This window comes from Heterobasidion irregulare, assembly GCF_000320585.1.
Source record: "Heterobasidion irregulare TC 32-1 unplaced genomic scaffold scaffold_12, whole genome shotgun sequence".
NCBI classification, from domain to species: Eukaryota; Fungi; Basidiomycota; class Agaricomycetes; order Russulales; family Bondarzewiaceae; genus Heterobasidion; species Heterobasidion irregulare.
In genome coordinates this window covers 803,279-820,077 of record NW_009258208.1, presented here as the reverse complement: position 1 = coordinate 820,077, position 16,799 = coordinate 803,279, and the positions used below count along the sequence as shown (strand labels likewise).

Genomic DNA, 16,799 nt, shown 5'->3' with positions numbered 1-16,799 from the left:
GCTCCTGAACGTCACGTGGTTTGGTGATTTCGAGAGCGATGGGTTTGATGCTCCGCGCGGTCGTCGGGCCGTGGTATCATGTAGGCGGGCGCTTGACGACATCGATGAAAGTGAGACAGAGACAACATGAGGCTGGAGAGGACTGACTGGTAGGGACCGGCGCAGTATGGCGGGGCGCCGGACCTTCCGCAGGATTCGAAATAGGCTGAAGGATCGTTTGGAACAGGGCCGATTGCGTGAGCGCGCGCCTGCCGTCCAAGTATGTGCATATGAGAAAAACGCAGGTGGCAAAGACAGACGGGCACAATAATCCTGGGCGTCGCGCAGCCCAATAACCTTCGCGGCTCCGAGCTTCTTGCGTCGCGCCCAAGTAAAACCCGCATGATTCAAATTCAAGATGCCCCTCTGCGCATCCTGGCACCCGTAGGGCCCGTATATTCCAAAAAAGGGCCTGAACCCACCCAGCTCGGCCGCGGCCAGGCGGCCAGATGTCGCGTTGTCGATGAATCCATGTTACGTTCGTCCCTGATCAGAGCTGGGATGGAAAGGGAATTTCAAAGACACAGATACAACGACGAACAATCGTCGAACTGACGATAGACGGCAGACTACGGCACAAGACGACGAGGGGTGGTGTTCCTGTGAAATCGGGGGAAGTGGCGGAAAAGTCTGGGAAAGGGCCATGATTGACGCCACGGAGCAACGGGACTCAATCCATAGTAGCTTCATCTCTAAGTACGCCGTGGAACACGGTCCTCTGGTGCTGTGAATTGTCCGGCCTGTCGAAGGAAGTCATGCCATACGTACGCTGAATTTCGGGTCCCAAGTATCCCCAAATGCGCGTTGGAAGCACCGTAAGCCCATAAGGATATAGGAAACGCCCGATCGTAGAACGACAAAGTAGCCATGCCAGATCGAGTGACCAGACGCATCAATCCTTTGAATTGAAACGCCACGCACTGTCTGGTCCCTAATTCACCTGCACCGGGTAACAGCAGCTGAGCACGTCCCATGGTTTGCGCGACCCCCTGAATTCATGACCAACAGGCCCCTGCTATTGAATGCGACTGCATACCGAGGGCGTAAGTACGTATGCGCCGAATATGTCCTTATACGACCCGGCCTAATCTGTGTGTCGGTGCGAATAGGCCCTACAGCGTAGGCTTCCATTAGTCTTCGAGGACTTACTGTACGCGAGGCGTAATCTGCATGATGTGCATGTGCCGAACGCGGGCGTCTGAGTTCGCATACGCGAGTCGGTATGTGTCGACGGAAGCGCCCAGGAGCCCGAGGACGCACCCATACATAATACGAAGGTTCTGATCAGGAGCAAGCCTCCGATGAAGCGAAAGCAGAATCATCCATACGAGTCCGTCCTGGAGAGATGCAGGCGGGTGCGCACAGGCCTAGACCCCTGTAGCCGCTATGCTGCGTCGTCGGCAAGTCGACGTCAGTGGCACTCTGACGGCAGCCTGTCAACCGTGGGCATCAGAAATCCAGATATTCCACCGTCAGCCACATTCGGTGCGGAACGGTACGCAGAGCATTGGCGTTAACGCCGGGCAAGGGCGGCGTGGGATGCACAAGTAGGGAATAGCCGAAAGTACGTGACGTTCGAGGTGCATAAGACCCGAAGGTTGATCGGGATGCCAATGGGTGTGTCAGGGACTTGTTCCAGTTGTCGCTCTCCCTATGGAAGTTGGAACTGCGCGAGACGTTATGCGAGCCTCCATTGACCGAGTATCGAGGTCTTCGGCCTTCAATAACGGCAGCTTACAGTGAAAGCCGACACCCCAGAGCGAGCGCGCCGGAGACTGCAGAGAAGATAGCAGTCAGCCAGGAGCAGGAAATTTTTCAAGATGCCCCGTTCCGCAGCCCATGCCTCATGAATCACCAAGCAATCACAGCGCACGGGAGAAGGGTGTTCTGCTTGGGCCCAGCCTGGCGCGTCCCGCAACACATGACGGCAGGAAACTATCACGTGCATGGGAAAATATCAAGGCCGGCCACCGGCCACTGATAATCTGCGGCCGGTGTGGCCGCGCTTGAACGAAAGGGAGATGCGTGGCGATGGTGTCCAGCAGAACAATGATTCGGAGTGTGCGCTATATGCGTGAAAGACGGGGTTCGGTGCGATATACCCAATATGACGTGTGAACGCGATCGCGTGGAGTGTGCAATCCGTGAGCAGGCAGATGTCACAGCAGGGGCGTGGAGGATGCGTTTGCGGCCGTGCAGAATAACGATCTAGAAAGCGGGCCGAAGCCAGAGATTCGTGGCAAGGACTGCCCAATCTTGTCCGAGCGCAAGTCCACGTAGGCAATCTTTCTCTCTGCAGTTTAAACTGCTAGTTGAGTGGGTCCGAAACTCGACATATCCCAAGTGGTCGCAAGTCCGTAGCCGTTCAGCGGATCTCACGAAGGCACTGCAACACAGTCAGCTCGCGGGAGTCACTATCGAATTCCGATGCGCGTGGGCCATGACGCGCCTAGAAACCTGAGTGCGCACAAATGTCAGATTGCACAGAGATCATGAGGGAGATGGGGCAAGCAGCGGTACCGGCAAGGACTCATGCATCACAGATGGTACGCAGACGACGCTCGAAGAGCTCGTGCGCAAGAGCAAACCATCAATTGAATCACATCAGTGTCAAGGCAGAGCAGTGCAACGCTACAGAAAGGTGGCCTCAGATCAGCGAGTGCGCCCCACCTCCATGTCCGTAGGCACCAATATCAGGCAAAGGTCGTCGCGGAGCGGGTGCGCGATCAGAAGAGAAGAGTGTCATATGAAACGCCTGGGCTTCGTAGCAGGAAGGCAGAGGGAGGCGTGGGCTCAGTATCAATCAGAAATTAAACAGGCAGCGTAGCAGGTGCAGCGAGCAGGTGGTGCGGGGATTCTGTCTCCCACAGTGAGAATATCCAGTTTTTCGGGACTATCTTTTCACCCCCATCCCCGAAGTGCCCGCATTAGTAGATGCCTTTTGCGCTTCTCATTCCGTGCGGCAAGGGCCCTCAAGATGACAAGGAGCCTCAAGGCGACAAGAATATACTCGGGAATACTCCTTCTGTGTGAGCGTGTCCCTCGGGTGTTCGACGGGACCAGGGGCCGAGGCAGAGAAAACGGGACGAAGACCGGTCGGGCTCCGCACCGGGAGGGCTGAGATGATCGAGGATCCGGATCGACGCCGGTCGGAGGTGTGCAAGATCCAAGGAGTACGAAAGATAGCGCACAATTCAGCCGAATTGAGAACCGATCCCGCGGAGATTGAGGCGAGGATGGAGCGGAAAGGCAATCTCAAGCGCGCTTGGAGTCGAGCTGGCCGTTGGTCCGTCGTAGATACCTTGTACGAGATCGCATCAGCAAAGACGAGTCTAAAAGCAAGATGCTTTTCGAGCACATCGTTAGATTGTCGAAGGAATATTTCCAGCGCTGAGATGGCACCGTGCATACTCGGTCCGAAATTCAATTGCGTGCTGTTGATCTTTTTACTGATATATACGCACGCATGGGGACCGTCATAAACACTCGAACATTTTCAGCACGCTCTCACCTGGTGTGAGATGCAGTCCCCCCCACGTTTTCTACCCGAAATTTTTTTTTCATGCACCATCAACAGTGGACACGAGGGCATGATGCATGGCGGATTGGGCCGCGCGAGCCTCGCCGATGAGCAGCACCACCGGTGTTCACGGCGTAAGGAAGGCGGTGAGCACATCAGCATTACTTTCGCTCGAGGCGGCTCCTCGCTCGCTCCAACGTGCAATGACTGTGCAATGCGCACGACACTGGTGTAACTGATGTCAAAGGGTGAGGATGATGATCGCGCGAGATTCCATAGCTCGGGTTCGACTACGCACGCTGCGACACGATTTCCTCGCGTTGCAGGTTCGTTTTTTGGGGGGTAGCGGCCGCGGATGGATGGGCGCGGTCGAAAGCGGTAGGCGTGAGGGCGTGATGCATGGCGGGCTGACCTCGGCAAGGAAATAGCGAGCATGCATGCGATCATCAGCATCAGCGCGCAGTCGCGCAGCGCGAGCCTCGCTATGTGCTGGCAGCACCGCCGACGTTCGCGGCGCGACGAGGGCGGTGAGCGAATCGGGAGTCGCGGGCTTGATGTCGGCGGGGATACCGACTGGGAAGCATGCTGTAAGACGCCCCGGCTGCCCTCGTTTCTGTTGGACTCCAAAGTCGTGTCTGGCTCGTTGCAGTGGAAGCCTGGAGTGATGCTCGAGGTGGGAGTTAGATGTAGCTAGTGTTGGTCGTGCCGCGTTCCCTATCGCGACGCGCGTAGCCTTGATCTGCCGTTGGACGACCGTGCCTCCCTCCGACGATCTCGATGAGACGACCAGCGATGCGACGAACAGATGGGATGGGCGAGTGCTGTCCCTGTGAGGGCCGTTCAGAGCGACGACGCTGTGTTCGAGGACGAACAATGGACGGGATCAGGACAGCCTGGTTGTCCATGAAGATCCCTGTCGGCGTCGGCGTCGGCGCGATTGGGTTCACGATCGATACTGCATGATGGACGGAAGCAAACCTTTTTCTCGGCTAGCGTTGATTCTGAACTCCGCGACAGCGTCCGGGGGAAACCAGGCTCAGAGGAGATGGGCTCACGCGCGCAGTCGTGGAATGTCTCATGGTCGATGCGACTGTTCAGAAACACTTGGGTCTCTGCGCAACGCGCGGGCATCACGCTTTGCTGGATGGGGGTGAGGATCGGTAGTCCCATGGCTTGACGGAGAGTCTCGAGGGTGATCGCGATTGTCGAGGTGGGCGTGTGTTGTGATCAGACCCCTCCAGCCCCGCTTCCTCGCGTCCATCAAATCTTACGGCGAGGCCCCGAGCGCTTCCACAGGCCGAACGCCCAGGTCTGTATGTAAATTGATAATGAATGAAATCAATGAACGGTGCAGGATCCAGCCACGTGCGGTGGGGTGATGCGGCTAAAGAATGTCTCTTTTTCTATTCTTCTCTTCCGTCCAGCCTCGGTGCGGTAATGCGACGGTCTGCCCCATGCTCCTTTTGCTCCACTGCTCGCATCGTCTCCCGGTCCCCTCTTGCTCCTGACCACCACCACCACCACCACCACCGCCGCCGCCGTCGTCGTCGTACGATCCCCTCTCGACGGCTCCGACGCCCCATCACCTACGCATCCCATATACGTCTTCCCGACGAGGCAATACAAACTCCGTGACAGTCCGTTCGAAGCAACGAACCATCCAAGGCCGGTCTGCTCTTCTAAGCGCCCGCTCAACTCCCTTATTCGCCCCCCCAGATCACACACTTTATCTCGTACCACCATCGCCTGCCCCCCGCCCCCCTCCCCCTGCGCGCGCACCATGCACCCGCTGAGTCCATACGACGACCCTTTGACCTACCTCGCCGAGCCACCGCACGACGAGACGGACGAGGCGCGCGAGGCGCGTCTGCTCGCGGAGCAGGAAGCGCGCCAGATATCCGACCAGATCGACGACCAGATTAATCAGGAGAAGCTCGCCGCGAAGAAAGGCCCCAAACCAGTCAAGGTCCTCTTGCTCGGTGCGTGCGCAGCCTCTGAGTATTCTCGATTCCTCGTTGAATGTGCGTGCGCGCGCGCGCTGCAGGCCAGAGCGAATCAGGTATGTGGCGTTTTCCTGCAGGTCGGTCGTTGGGGCATGCTGAATCGACTCCTAACTTGGTCCGAAGGGAAATCTACTACACTAAAAAGTACGTCTCCAGCTTCCTACCCACCCTCCCCTTGCCTTCTAGCGCCTCTGGACGACGATGTATTAAAATGACGTATGGCTCTTCTTGCCCTTCATGGGACAGATTTCCAGCTCATGGCTTCTCCGAAGGCAAGTTGACGAAATTACCTAGAAATGACCCCGAGACGCATAATATTATCCCCCCCCTTCTTCTCCTTCTCCGAAATCTCCTGCCTTCTGCACTTATCCTCATGCTCTCATATCGCCAGGCCTTCCGCGCCGAGCGCGTCATCTGGCGCGCAGTTATCCAGCTGAACGTCGTGCGCTCGATCCACCTCATCCTCGACATCATGTCCGAGGCGCACCGGCAGCAGCAACAGCGCGAGCGCGACGCCGCCGCCCGCGTGTTCCCCGCATCCCCGCGCTCGCTCTCTGACGCGGCGCACGCGCTCCCGAGCCTCACGGACGAGCACCTGCGCCTCAAGATGCGGCTCTCGCCGCTCGTCCAGGTCGAGGAGTTCCTCGTGGGCAAGCTCTCTGCGTGCCCGACGGGCAAGTACAAGCGGTCGGCGCACTTCGCAGCGCTGACGAACTTGCCGCAGGATAGGCTGGGCGCCGGGGGGGACGGCGCCATGAACAGGCGCCAGCGGGTGCAGGTCCCGAAGGAGCTCGAGGTGAATTCGTGGTCTGGGTGGAAGGGTAGGTTGGGGAAACTGGTGGGTGCAGAGAAGGAGGGGGACGAGGAGGACGACGGGATCGACTGGGACGACCCGGACGACCCGGGAAGGATTATACATATGTGCGGGGACGATATGATGCAGCTGTGGGCGGATTCGCTTACGCACCAGTTGCTGAGGGCGCAGGGGCTGCGGCTGGAGGAGATGTCAGGATTGTGAGTTGGCTCCGCTCCTGACGATTGTGTGTCGCGCGTAGAGATGGAGAATTTGGATGGAATCGTTTCGAACTCACGTCGCGATGCAGCTTTCTAGATTGTTTGCCTCGGGTCACGGCACTTCGTTATGTTCCATCAGACGGTACGTCCACGCATATAGCCACCGAGTATAGTGTTGAAAGCTCACATGCTCAACGCCAGACGAAATTCTACGGGCGCGAATCAAGACGTTGGGTGTCTCAGAACATCGATTCACCCTGTCGGCGAGTAAGTGCACCAATGTTTGTTTCTTCCTCAGTCCCTGCTCACGAATACACCGGTTTCCGAGAAGACAGCATTCTCAGCCCCGAGTGGCGCGTGTTCGACGTCGGCGGACATAGATCTAGTGTGAGTTATTTTCTATGTATGTTTCGACTGTACAAAGGAATTGTGGAGGTTAACAAATGACGTTTGTGATCTAGCGAGGTTAGAGAACCTACCCTTGTCTCGCTGGTGGCCTTGCTTTGCTGTCATTGTTGACGTTGACGATGGTTCTGGTTCTGAATGGCAGCCGCGTGGATACCCTTCTTTGACGACATGGACGCCATTATCTTCCTCGCACCTCTGAGCCCGTTTGATCAGGTCCTGGAAGAAGACCCGGGTGTTGGCCGGCTGGTGTGTGAAAGCTCTCTCTCCTTTCCCCGCTTCCTGTACTCGGTAACTCACTTGTATGTTCATTCATGCCCATACTGGATCTCCTCGATACGTGCGGGAAACGGGACGCGCGCTCACCTCGGCTACCTACGATTGGGCTCGGGCGGCGGTCGCGGCCGCAGGAAGACTCGGTGCTCCTGTGGAAGTCGGTCGTGTCGAACCCGCTGCTCGCACGAACGAACATCGTGCTCTTTCTGAACAAGTGCGACATCCTGACGGAGAAGCTCAAGGCGGGCGTGCCGTTTGCGCGGTTCATCACGTCGTACGGGACGCGCCCGAACGACTACGAATCGGTGTCTACCTGTGCGTGCGCCTGCCATCTGTTTTGTTTCGTGATGACGCCCCTTTGCGACGTTGTCGACCTTTCCCTCCTTGCTGTCTCCTGTTTCGCGATCGCCGTCTTCTCTTTCCTCTACCTCCGCACCGCCGTCGCCGTCGATCGCCGTAAACTGACGCGGAAGGGCCCCGCTTTGCTTTGCAGACATGCGCCGCAAGTTCGCCGGGATCTTCAAGGACCACTCGCGCTCGCCAAGGCCGTTCTTCTGCCACTTCACCTCGGTCGTCGTGCGTGAAGTCCCCCTCGCTTGCTTCGAACGCGCTATGCCGTATCTGACCGCGCCCCTTCTGCTACGAATAGGATACCAAGGCGACGCATCACATCCTGGTCGATGGTACGTGCCCGTCTAGGCCGTCGTGCTGCGCGTCGCTGAAGCTGTTTCTTTGTTGTTTCTGTTCCCCGCGGTATCTCGGATTTTTTCGGGAACAGTCACGGAGCTGGTCATGCGCGACAACTTGAACAAGTCGTCGCTTCTCATGTAGAACGCGTCCAGATTCGCATCTATGCTGGGGTCAATCGTTATCTGTGATTATCATTCATATCTACATACCAGAGTCTTATTTTGTTGTCGCTGTACGAGTCCTCGCCCATTTCCATTTCCGCTATTTGCCCACACGTTGTAACATCTGAACATTTGAACGATTGCTCGCTGATCTGCGGGCGGGCTACTCGCATACCTCAGTGAGCTCTTGCTCCCAAAACGACGTGTTCGCTGACGTCTGGGCAGGACTTCGATGAGGATGCAGCGAGCGACGAGCGTTCCATGCGTCGAGGCTGGCGCCGGATGTGGAGATTTGTGAGACAGCAACGGAGGCATTTTCCGGCGGTGACGCAGACAGGAAACGCAGTTGCCGAAAGCGGGCATCCCCAACAAAAAAAGATGACGTAAGCGATCCCCAAGGGCGGGTTGCGGAGACCAGGTGTGGCGTTCCTTCCGCTGCGCAGCGAGAGAGGATGAACGCGTGCGTAGTAGGTAAGTAGTAGCGCACGAAAGAACAATGTTCGGCGGACACAATGCATTCCGTGCTGCGACGAACGCACGAAGCACTGGGGCGGTGTGATGGAGGGGCATCGCAGCGCGGATGGAGACGCGGGCGTGTGTGTTGGGTGTTTGGGCGGGAAGCGTGCACCGAGCTGCAGCTCCCCAACGCATTGTGTGAGTATATAAACCGGCGCGCGACACGTTCCTAGCCACTGCCTCCCTTCCCTTCCTCCATCCTGTCCTCCGCGCTCTCTTCTCTTCCTTCCTCCCGTCACCCATGTCAACCGTTTATCCTTCACGCGAGACGCCTCCGCCCGACGTCGCCCCCTTCACCCCGCCGTTAACTCCGCCCCAGTCAAAAGCCGCCGCTCTCGGGGCTGACGCCCCCGCAGACATGAACGTCCCGGACAACTACGTCGACTACACCCTCAAGACCACCAAGGCCCTCCCGCCCGTAACATGGGAGAACTGGTGGAAGGAGCTCAACTACATCAGCTTGGCCGTCCTTACCGTCACGCCCCTCATCGCGGTCTACGGCGCGTTCACGACAAAGCTGAGGTGGGAGACGGCGGCGTTTGCGGTTTTCTATTATTTCGTCACCGGGCTCGGTACGTTTTTTGTTCACCGCGCCAGTGGGCTGTCCCCCCAACTTATCAAACGCCACTCATTTAGGCATCACTGCGGGCTACCATCGTTTCTGGGCGCATCGGTCATACAACGCGTCCAAGCCTTTGCAGTACTTCCTTGCCGCCGCAGGTGCTGGCGCCGTGGAGGGCTCCATCAAGTGGTGGTCCCGGGGCCACCGCGCCCACCATCGGTACACCGACACCGAACTTGATCCTTACAACGCCCATAAGGGTCTCTGGTGGTCGCATGTCGGCTGGATGATTGTCAAGCCGCGCCGCAAGCCTGGTGTCGCAGACGTCAGTGATCTCAGCAAGAGCGACATTGTCAGGTGGCAGCACCGCTGGTACATCTGGCTCATCTTCGGCATGGGCTTCGGCGTCCCCACTCTCATTCCTGGGCTTCTGTGGGGTGACTGGCGCGGTGGTTATGTCTATGCTGGCGCAGCGCGCTTGTGCTTCGTCCACCACAGCACGTTCTGTGTCAACTCGCTTGCTCATTACCTTGGCGAGGCGCCGTTTGATGACAAGCACACTCCGCGCGACCATCTCGTCACTGCGCTTGTGACCATCGGCGAGGGTTACCACAACTTCCACCACCAGTTCCCTATGGATTACCGGAATGCCATCAAGTGGTATCAGTATGACCCTACGAAATGGTTCATCGCGCTTTGCGGCATGCTCGGTCTTGCCTCGCATCTCAAGGTGAGCTCGAGTATTCCTGGCCAGCTAGACTGTCGCTGAACACGATTTAGACGTTCCCTGACAACGAGGTCAAGAAAGGCCAGCTCACCATGCAGCTCAAGCGCCTGCGTGATACACAGGATGGTTTAGAATGGCCGCAGGAGACCCAAGAGCTTCCCATTATCTCTTGGCAGAGCTGTCAGTTCCCTTGCATCTGTCCCGTAATCGCGCTCTTTCTGATTGCTCATTCCCTCACAGTCCAGGAGCAGTCCGAGAAACGTCCATTAGTCCTGATCTCGGGCTTCATTCACGATGTTGCTTCATTCATCGATGAACATCCTGGAGGTCGTCATCTCCTCGTGAAGAACATTGGCAAGGACGCGACGACGGCGTTCTTTGGCGGTGTTTACGACCACTCGAATGCTGCGCACAACGTACGTCTTCCATCTTCTGCCTGTCTATCTATTTTGGCTCATGCCTGCGTTCTAGCTTCTTTCTATGATGCGCGTTGGCATCTTGCACGGCGGTCAACCCCACGGGCTGGAAGAGAAATCCGTTCCGCCGTCACAACGGCTGCGGGTCGCCCGTCACAACGAGCTCTCGAGTCCCTACAGTTCTACCGCGTACTCGGACGGCGAGGGCATGCTCGGTTAATCGGCTTATTTGCATATCGTTCTCTTGTCTGCTGCATGATTGGATTGGTTAGAGTGTTTGCATATTGGCTCCGTTTATCGGTTATAGTGAATGCGACCCAGAGGTCCAGATAGCATGAGCTTGGAGGTAGAGTGGCGTAGGGGACGGCGGACACGACTTCACGAATCAAAATACGAACGTTGTCAGATGGATTGCGTAGTCTACGAGCGCGAATGAGGGCACGGAGGGCCCCGTCGTGCGGTCGAGTTAGACACTTTGGGAGCCGCATATTTTGTGTAATCGATTCAAATTGATGCATATGGTTCTGTGTTTTTATCTGTTGGAACACAAAGCTGTGAGGCGTGGACGAGGTGAGTGGGATCTTCCTCTCAGGGGAGTCATTTTGGGAGAAGTTAGAGCAGGGCGGCGGCAGACCGCGGCCCGCTGGATCTCTTCACTCGTCCATGCAGAGGCGTCACCATCATCTTGCGCAGAAGAGACGGTCGTTTCTGGGAGATCGTGATCAGCTGTCGCCATCGTGACTCTCTTCAGAATTCAGCATCTTGCATCTTGGACTTCACGCGCTTCTCGTCCTCAGCATGGGGCGTGTCGACCGTGCCGGAGGGGTATATCTATGAGCTGGCTGGTTCTCCGGACGATGGAGCCTCGGTCTTGGATTTGTCGCAAGTCAGCTTGCTCTCCTCTCGCCTCGCCTGGACTTGAGATTTACTGCAATCATGCTCGGTGTCGGAGCTATGTTCTTGCTGATGCTCGCGGCTATGCCTGCGGTGCGCGCTTCTTCTGCGACAACGGAGGCGGAAGCGGCGGGGGGTGGCCGCTGGCCGACGCTCGTGAACGTGACGTTTCCGCTGAGGCTTGCGGTCGAGCCCGCGTGTGGATCGTTGGCCGCGACGGGGAACGCGACGCGGTTTGCGGAGGTGAACGCGGGCCTCGTGTTAGGCGCGACGAGGTGCGTGCCGCGAGGGCGACTAAGGCCGGGCCGTTCCTTCGGGATCCGTACGACGTGCGTCGCTCGCTGACTTTGGTGCGTGCGCTGTGCAGGACGGTCGTGGCGTTTGGGGATAGCTGGACGTCGAACGGAGGTGAGCGCTTGTTTTTTGTGTTTTCTTTTTGTGGCCAAACGGCGACGGTGCTCCTGCTCCTCTCGCCTGATGGATGGGCCGCTTGCGGATTTTGGGACGCGTCGGTGGGTGGGCAGCGAACGGCACGGTGCCCGTCCCGCCCGTGCTGTGGCCGCCCTCGCCGTCGGCGGGCTCGCGGCTGACAGAGAACCGGCGCGCGAGCAACGGCTTTATATGGGTCGAAAACATGGCGAACGCGCTCGGGGCGAAGCTGCTCAATGTGCGTTGAGACTTGTGCTGACGGACGTCTGTGCGCGTCGACTGATTTTCTTCCCTTCCTGTCCTTTCCTGTCCTTTCGTTTGGTTTGGTTTGGGGCGGCGCAGTATGCGTGGGGCGGCGCGGTGATCGACAATGCGGCGTATAACACCACGAACCCTGCTGTCGTACGTCCGTTCACGAATTGTGGCTCATCGTTCGCGCCCTCATCACGAATCGCATGTCAACTCTGTGTGTGTGTGTGTACGTGCAATGTGCTTAGGGCGGGACGCCGCGCACGGATTTCATAGCGGAGACGCGGCTGTTCATGCAGCAAGGCAAATTCCTGGACGCGCTCGTCCCGAGCGAGACGCTGTACACGGTCGCTTTTGGAATCAAGTGAGCGTTCGTTTCTTTCGTCATATGCTCTACAGGCTCCATGAGCACGGTGATTGAGTTCCGGACTGTATTACAAGCGACGATGGACAGTTCGAGCTAGGTATGTACTGGCGCGGCGAGGACCGTGCATCTGGAGAGGAGGACCGCGTATTGACTGTTCTGTTCTAGGAGGAGGCGACTACGATATTGCGTACGAGACTTATGTGAGATTCATCTGGGGCATGGGCGATCCGCGGTTTACTGACGTCTGTGGTTGTAGGTAGGCAAGCTGGGAGAGCTGCAAGCCGCGGGCGCGAAGAACATACTCGTGCATGGGGTGAGTGCCACACTATGCATGTGTTTCACTTCCGGTCCGTCGTGTGCTGTGGGGATCGACATGCCTTCGAGCTTGAAAGCTTGAATCTCAATGCACGCTGATGCGATGCCCTTGTAGATGTATAAATCGCACGCGGGGACGGACGCGCTGCAGGACCGGGTGTTCGCGTACCTGCGCGAGGCGCGTGCGACGAACGGGACGAACGTCGCGTTTGTGGACTTGCATAGGTGCGTCGCGCGACGTGCGAATGCTCACCTCGAGCGCGTGTTTTCTGGTTGGGGGGGAGGGGGGGGGGGGGGCTTTCGCGTGCACCCGGCTCGACGCTCACATGTGCTTCCTGGACGTTCCTGCATGGGGCCCGGATCGTGATCCTCGATCCTCGATCCTCCGATTTCGATATCGAACTCCGATCCGTGAAGACTGTTTGGCGCGATCCTCGACGACCCGGGTGCGTTCGGGTACGTCGGGGTGGGGAACGCAACGTGTTTGTTGAGTGCGACGAGTAGCGTGGGCGGGTGCGATGATCCGAGTGTGGAGGTATTTTGGATTCGTGAGTGGTTGGGTTTGGCCTCGACACGACACGATGGGCTGATTGCATCTTTTTACTTTGGGTCGGTCAGCAGGGCACCCGTCGGCGACGACGCACGAGCTCATCAGTCTGTACACGATGCGGGTGTTGGAGGTGTGCGCATCCTGATCTCGTGTTGAGCGATTAGCAACCAGATCAGATGTGGAAAGGTGTTCATTAGTCCTCGGGGCTCTCAAGGTAGACTTAAGTCCATGATCGTTCATGCATGGCCGATTTGCTCGTTGCTAACATGCTTTTCATAAAAGAAATGGGGATATGCTGTCTGCGCTGATATCGGACGTCTGTGAATGGGTGCGCCGCAGAGAAAGACGCTGATGACTACAAATTAGAGTGATGCGCGCGACGTAGTACGCGTAAGCACGTACTCAGCCGTCAGAGCATGAATGCTCCGGATCTGAGCGATCAGTGCAGGACGTGAGATTGCACGAGATTGTCCGTGATCAGGAGGCGATTTTGTTCATGTCCGTTTGAAGCGTGTAAGATCCTAAGTCAGACTACAGAGGGTTCCGTGGGGCGAAAGGACTCGGTGTCCGATGCTGGTGGAGTGGTTGGAAGGTCCAGATGCCAGCCAGCGCTTCGCCGTGCGCGCTGTTGGAGTCAGGAATGTCACATTTATCGTCAGCCCAGGATTTGAAAGTTCCACTGTTACATGGGGTTCGACGCTTGAATCATCGTGAGGATCATCTAAGCAATGTCCATTGTCAATCGATATGTGTTCATGTCACTGCAATGCCTCGCAGGCGGGGTCACGAAGAGACATGGTCAGGTCCTCCATTGTTTATCCGCGCGTGTATGCATGTATTTGTCGAGACGCACCATCCGCAAGACATTGCGGTCAGGTGTCGACGAATGAATGATACTCCCTTGCAAGCGGGAGGAACAGAAGCAGAGTGAGTGAAACAACGATGGCGTTTTGGGGAATATATGGCGGACAAGTGGGTTGCCGCACTCGATCACATGGCAGTGGCAAATGGTGGCAAATGGTTGAGTATTACGTACTCTGGGGCAACTGTGCCGTCATCGGCGCTGTTGCGAACAACGGCCACAAGGACACAAGCGGATTGATCACCACTAGAGCGGTGCGGACAACACCACCCAGTGCCGCATCTCTCGCATCCACCTGCATGTCCCTTGTTCTCGCTCCTTAAAAGGCCACACTTTCCAATCCGCCCTCGCCAGGAACCTGCCTTCGCACAGCACGCTTCCGTGGGAGCGTCTGTCCTGAAGGAGAATATCCTTCGGATTTTAGTAACGGCTTTTCACACCGTGGTTACTGGACAAGATGGCAAGTCTTACTCTTCTAGCCTTGCATGCTCTCTTGCATGTTCCCTTAAATGTTGGCTGTCGAGGAACTGACTGAATTCATACAGGAGATCTCTGGTACACCGCCCCCCGACTCACCTCCCCTCTCGCCTCCAAGTCTCATGCTCTCGTCTAACACCTCCGAACCCTCCAGTTCCACTTCCACGATACCACGGTCTCGTTCCCCCCCTCGAACACCCGAGAGAGGTCGTAATCGTCACGCACAGTTATCAAAAGATCCAAACCGAGTTCCTCTCCATAGACGCGGGACATCGAGAACTTATGAACGACTGGAGGATTTATTGAGGGAGGCTGGCTACAAGGAGACTCGTGTGCTCACACCGGAGACAGAGAGGAGGGAGGCGGAGGCGGAGGAGCGTCGAGAGCGTGCGCTGCAGGGTAAGACCGGGATTGTTGGTTTCTTGACAGGGTTGGTGCAGAGTGTGGGATCAGGCAAGCCAGACGTCGGCACCCAGAATTCTGTCATCGAAGATACAGAGAGCATACAGCCACAGACAGTATTGGACTACTCGCCGCCGACGTCGCCTTTGGTCCGGAAAAAAGCCACAACATCCCCTCTCCGACATTCTCATCTTCCCGGTGAACCTGCCTTGATCCCTTCGTCGTCGTCTCAATCTGCTTCTGGATACGCGTCGTCCGCGTCTTCTTCAAAAGAATCAAGCCGTGCCCGACGGACTGTCACCCAGCAACATGCCCAGGCTCGTCTCCAGCAGCATCTGCGCCGTGATCAGCGTTCTGTCCGGCCGCAACCCTCTGTTCCCAGTAATATGCAGACCTACTCTCAAGCATCGCCAGCCCGCGCCTACTTGCGGCACATGTCATCCGCTCCAACTATGCCAAGGAGGACGATGACTCCGCAGCATGGCTCTGCACCACATGGTCGGAATGTCCATACACCCAACGGCGAGGACACTAGCGAGGACCAACCGCCAATGCCCCCTTCATGGCTGGAAGTCGTAGCACGCGCCGTCCTTGGTGTTCCGGGTGCATACATTGGCGGGCCGAGCCGCATGGCCTCATCTCAGTTTGCTCGATACCCTGTTTCTCAGCCGCCGAGCCGCAGCAGCACTGTGCACGGCCGTGGCAAACGGCCCGGCTCGGCGCTGTCGGAGAACATCATGAATCGTCCGCGTGGACATCAAAGCGGCTCGATCCATTCAGGTTACTTGCAGCCGCCTTCGTTGCTTATGTGCGCGACCCGAGGAGAGACTTCTCCTGGGACGGTGATGAAGACGGAGGTGGTTTGTCGTTCCGCCCCAGCGTCTCGTTCCTCCTCGCGCCTTGGAACGCGGCCGGGTCCATCAGGTCCGATGCTACATGAAAATGGCTCGGGCAGGTGGAAGGGCAAGGGCAAGAAGCTCATTCGGAAGCACCCGCGAAGAGAGCCGGGGAGAAGATCCCATGGTGCTTTCAGCCTAAGTACGCGAGTAGAGGAGGATATCTGGAACGAGCATCGTCCGGATCTGGGCTGGGATGTCGAGTATGACTCGTCTTCAGACGAGGATGAAGGCGAGATCAATCTCGCTCGGTTGCTCGTGCCGTCTAAACGTCAACAGTCCATCCAATCTCTTCGACGACACTTGGATACCTCACACTCGAATTCGGGTGCTAACAGAAGACCCCCGCCCGGTCCTTGGTCCCCTGAGGATGACGATGATGAGAGCTCCGGCCTTTTGCGCCGAAGTCGGAGAGGTTCGCTGAACGATGGGGATTGGGGTACGATGACAAGCTTCGATCGTGTGGGCAGCAGGCGGAGAAGAGAGCTCCCCAGAAATTGGAATGCTAATGGTGTCGGTAGATAAACAATGTCGGCCTTTCGTTCTCATCTGATCTCCTAGTACCCTGGGATCCTCTGTCTGATGATCCGACCACCCGTGAGCTGTTGTCGTGCCTTTTTGGTGATAATTCTCTGCACTTACTTGGTCTTCGACGAAGCTTCGGGATTCTTCCATTCCTCCTAATCGCTATATCGCATCACATCCTACTTGTTACATTATAATACGCAGCAGCATCGTACATCCATAAACGTTATTGGTATTCATGCGTACAATATGAACGTCACTCCTTTAGATTTACTTCACCTTTCCCCTGTTAAGTACTAGAACCTAGTATGCGTTATTTGACAGTCCCTCTTTCGAGCAATACTGCGCGACTTCCTGGGTTCAACACGCCGTTTGAGGAACCCTTTCACGGTAGTTACATAACATATATCACGTGATCGCGTTCGACGCGTGGGCCATTCCCACGCCTCCTCATACAAGTAGTTCGACTCTTGTCGCCTACCATCAAGACTCGTGTCCTTTCGA

The 16,799-nt window shown here is 57.0% G+C and overlaps 6 protein-coding genes across 6 annotated transcripts; 3 read left to right on the top strand and 3 right to left on the bottom strand.

Moving 5' to 3' along the window:
- Window positions 1–3,800: 3,800 nt before the first annotated feature.
- Window positions 3,801–4,729, bottom strand: HETIRDRAFT_106576 (uncharacterized protein; the record flags this gene model as incomplete). Its single annotated transcript, XM_009553877.1, has 3 exons — window positions 3,801–4,386; window positions 4,439–4,514; window positions 4,567–4,729. The coding sequence occupies 3 exons, from the start codon at window positions 4,727–4,729 to the stop codon at window positions 3,801–3,803; spliced, it is 825 nt and encodes a 274-aa protein (XP_009552172.1).
- Window positions 4,730–5,339: 610 nt separating this feature from the next.
- On the top strand, window positions 5,340–8,088 carry HETIRDRAFT_126032 (uncharacterized protein; the record flags this gene model as incomplete). Its single annotated transcript, XM_009553876.1, has 12 exons — window positions 5,340–5,538; window positions 5,686–5,706; window positions 5,809–5,834; window positions 5,954–6,576; window positions 6,666–6,718; window positions 6,778–6,843; window positions 6,908–6,967; window positions 7,127–7,230; window positions 7,392–7,572; window positions 7,751–7,833; window positions 7,907–7,940; window positions 8,036–8,088. The coding sequence occupies 12 exons, from the start codon at window positions 5,340–5,342 to the stop codon at window positions 8,086–8,088; spliced, it is 1,503 nt and encodes a 500-aa protein (XP_009552171.1).
- Window positions 8,089–8,284: 196 nt separating this feature from the next.
- Window positions 8,285–8,626, bottom strand: HETIRDRAFT_162703 (uncharacterized protein; the record flags this gene model as incomplete). The annotated part of the gene is made up of 1 exon (XM_009553875.1): window positions 8,285–8,626. The coding sequence occupies one exon, from the start codon at window positions 8,624–8,626 to the stop codon at window positions 8,285–8,287; it is 342 nt and encodes a 113-aa protein (XP_009552170.1).
- Window positions 8,627–8,797: 171 nt separating this feature from the next.
- Window positions 8,798–10,863, top strand: HETIRDRAFT_442317 (uncharacterized protein). The gene is made up of 5 exons (XM_009553874.1): window positions 8,798–9,196; window positions 9,261–9,916; window positions 9,967–10,093; window positions 10,154–10,329; window positions 10,385–10,863. Exons 1-5 carry the CDS (start codon window positions 8,866–8,868, stop codon window positions 10,547–10,549), a joined length of 1,455 nt encoding a protein of 484 aa, XP_009552169.1. The 5' UTR covers window positions 8,798–8,865; the 3' UTR covers window positions 10,550–10,863.
- Window positions 10,864–11,265: 402 nt separating this feature from the next.
- HETIRDRAFT_106572 (uncharacterized protein) lies at window positions 11,266–13,278 on the top strand (the record flags this gene model as incomplete). The annotated part of the gene is made up of 12 exons (XM_009553873.1): window positions 11,266–11,498; window positions 11,591–11,631; window positions 11,748–11,890; window positions 11,995–12,054; window positions 12,150–12,265; window positions 12,343–12,365; window positions 12,434–12,468; window positions 12,525–12,581; window positions 12,699–12,808; window positions 13,001–13,039; window positions 13,088–13,131; window positions 13,205–13,278. 12 exons carry the CDS (start codon window positions 11,266–11,268, stop codon window positions 13,276–13,278), a joined length of 975 nt encoding a protein of 324 aa, XP_009552168.1.
- A 2,804-nt stretch (window positions 13,279–16,082) lies between these two features.
- On the bottom strand, window positions 16,083–16,625 carry HETIRDRAFT_442316 (uncharacterized protein; the record flags this gene model as incomplete). The annotated part of the gene is made up of 1 exon (XM_009553872.1): window positions 16,083–16,625. The coding sequence occupies exon 1, from the start codon at window positions 16,443–16,445 to the stop codon at window positions 16,083–16,085; it is 363 nt and encodes a 120-aa protein (XP_009552167.1). The 5' UTR covers window positions 16,446–16,625.
- Between the last annotated feature and the right edge of the window lie 174 nt (window positions 16,626–16,799).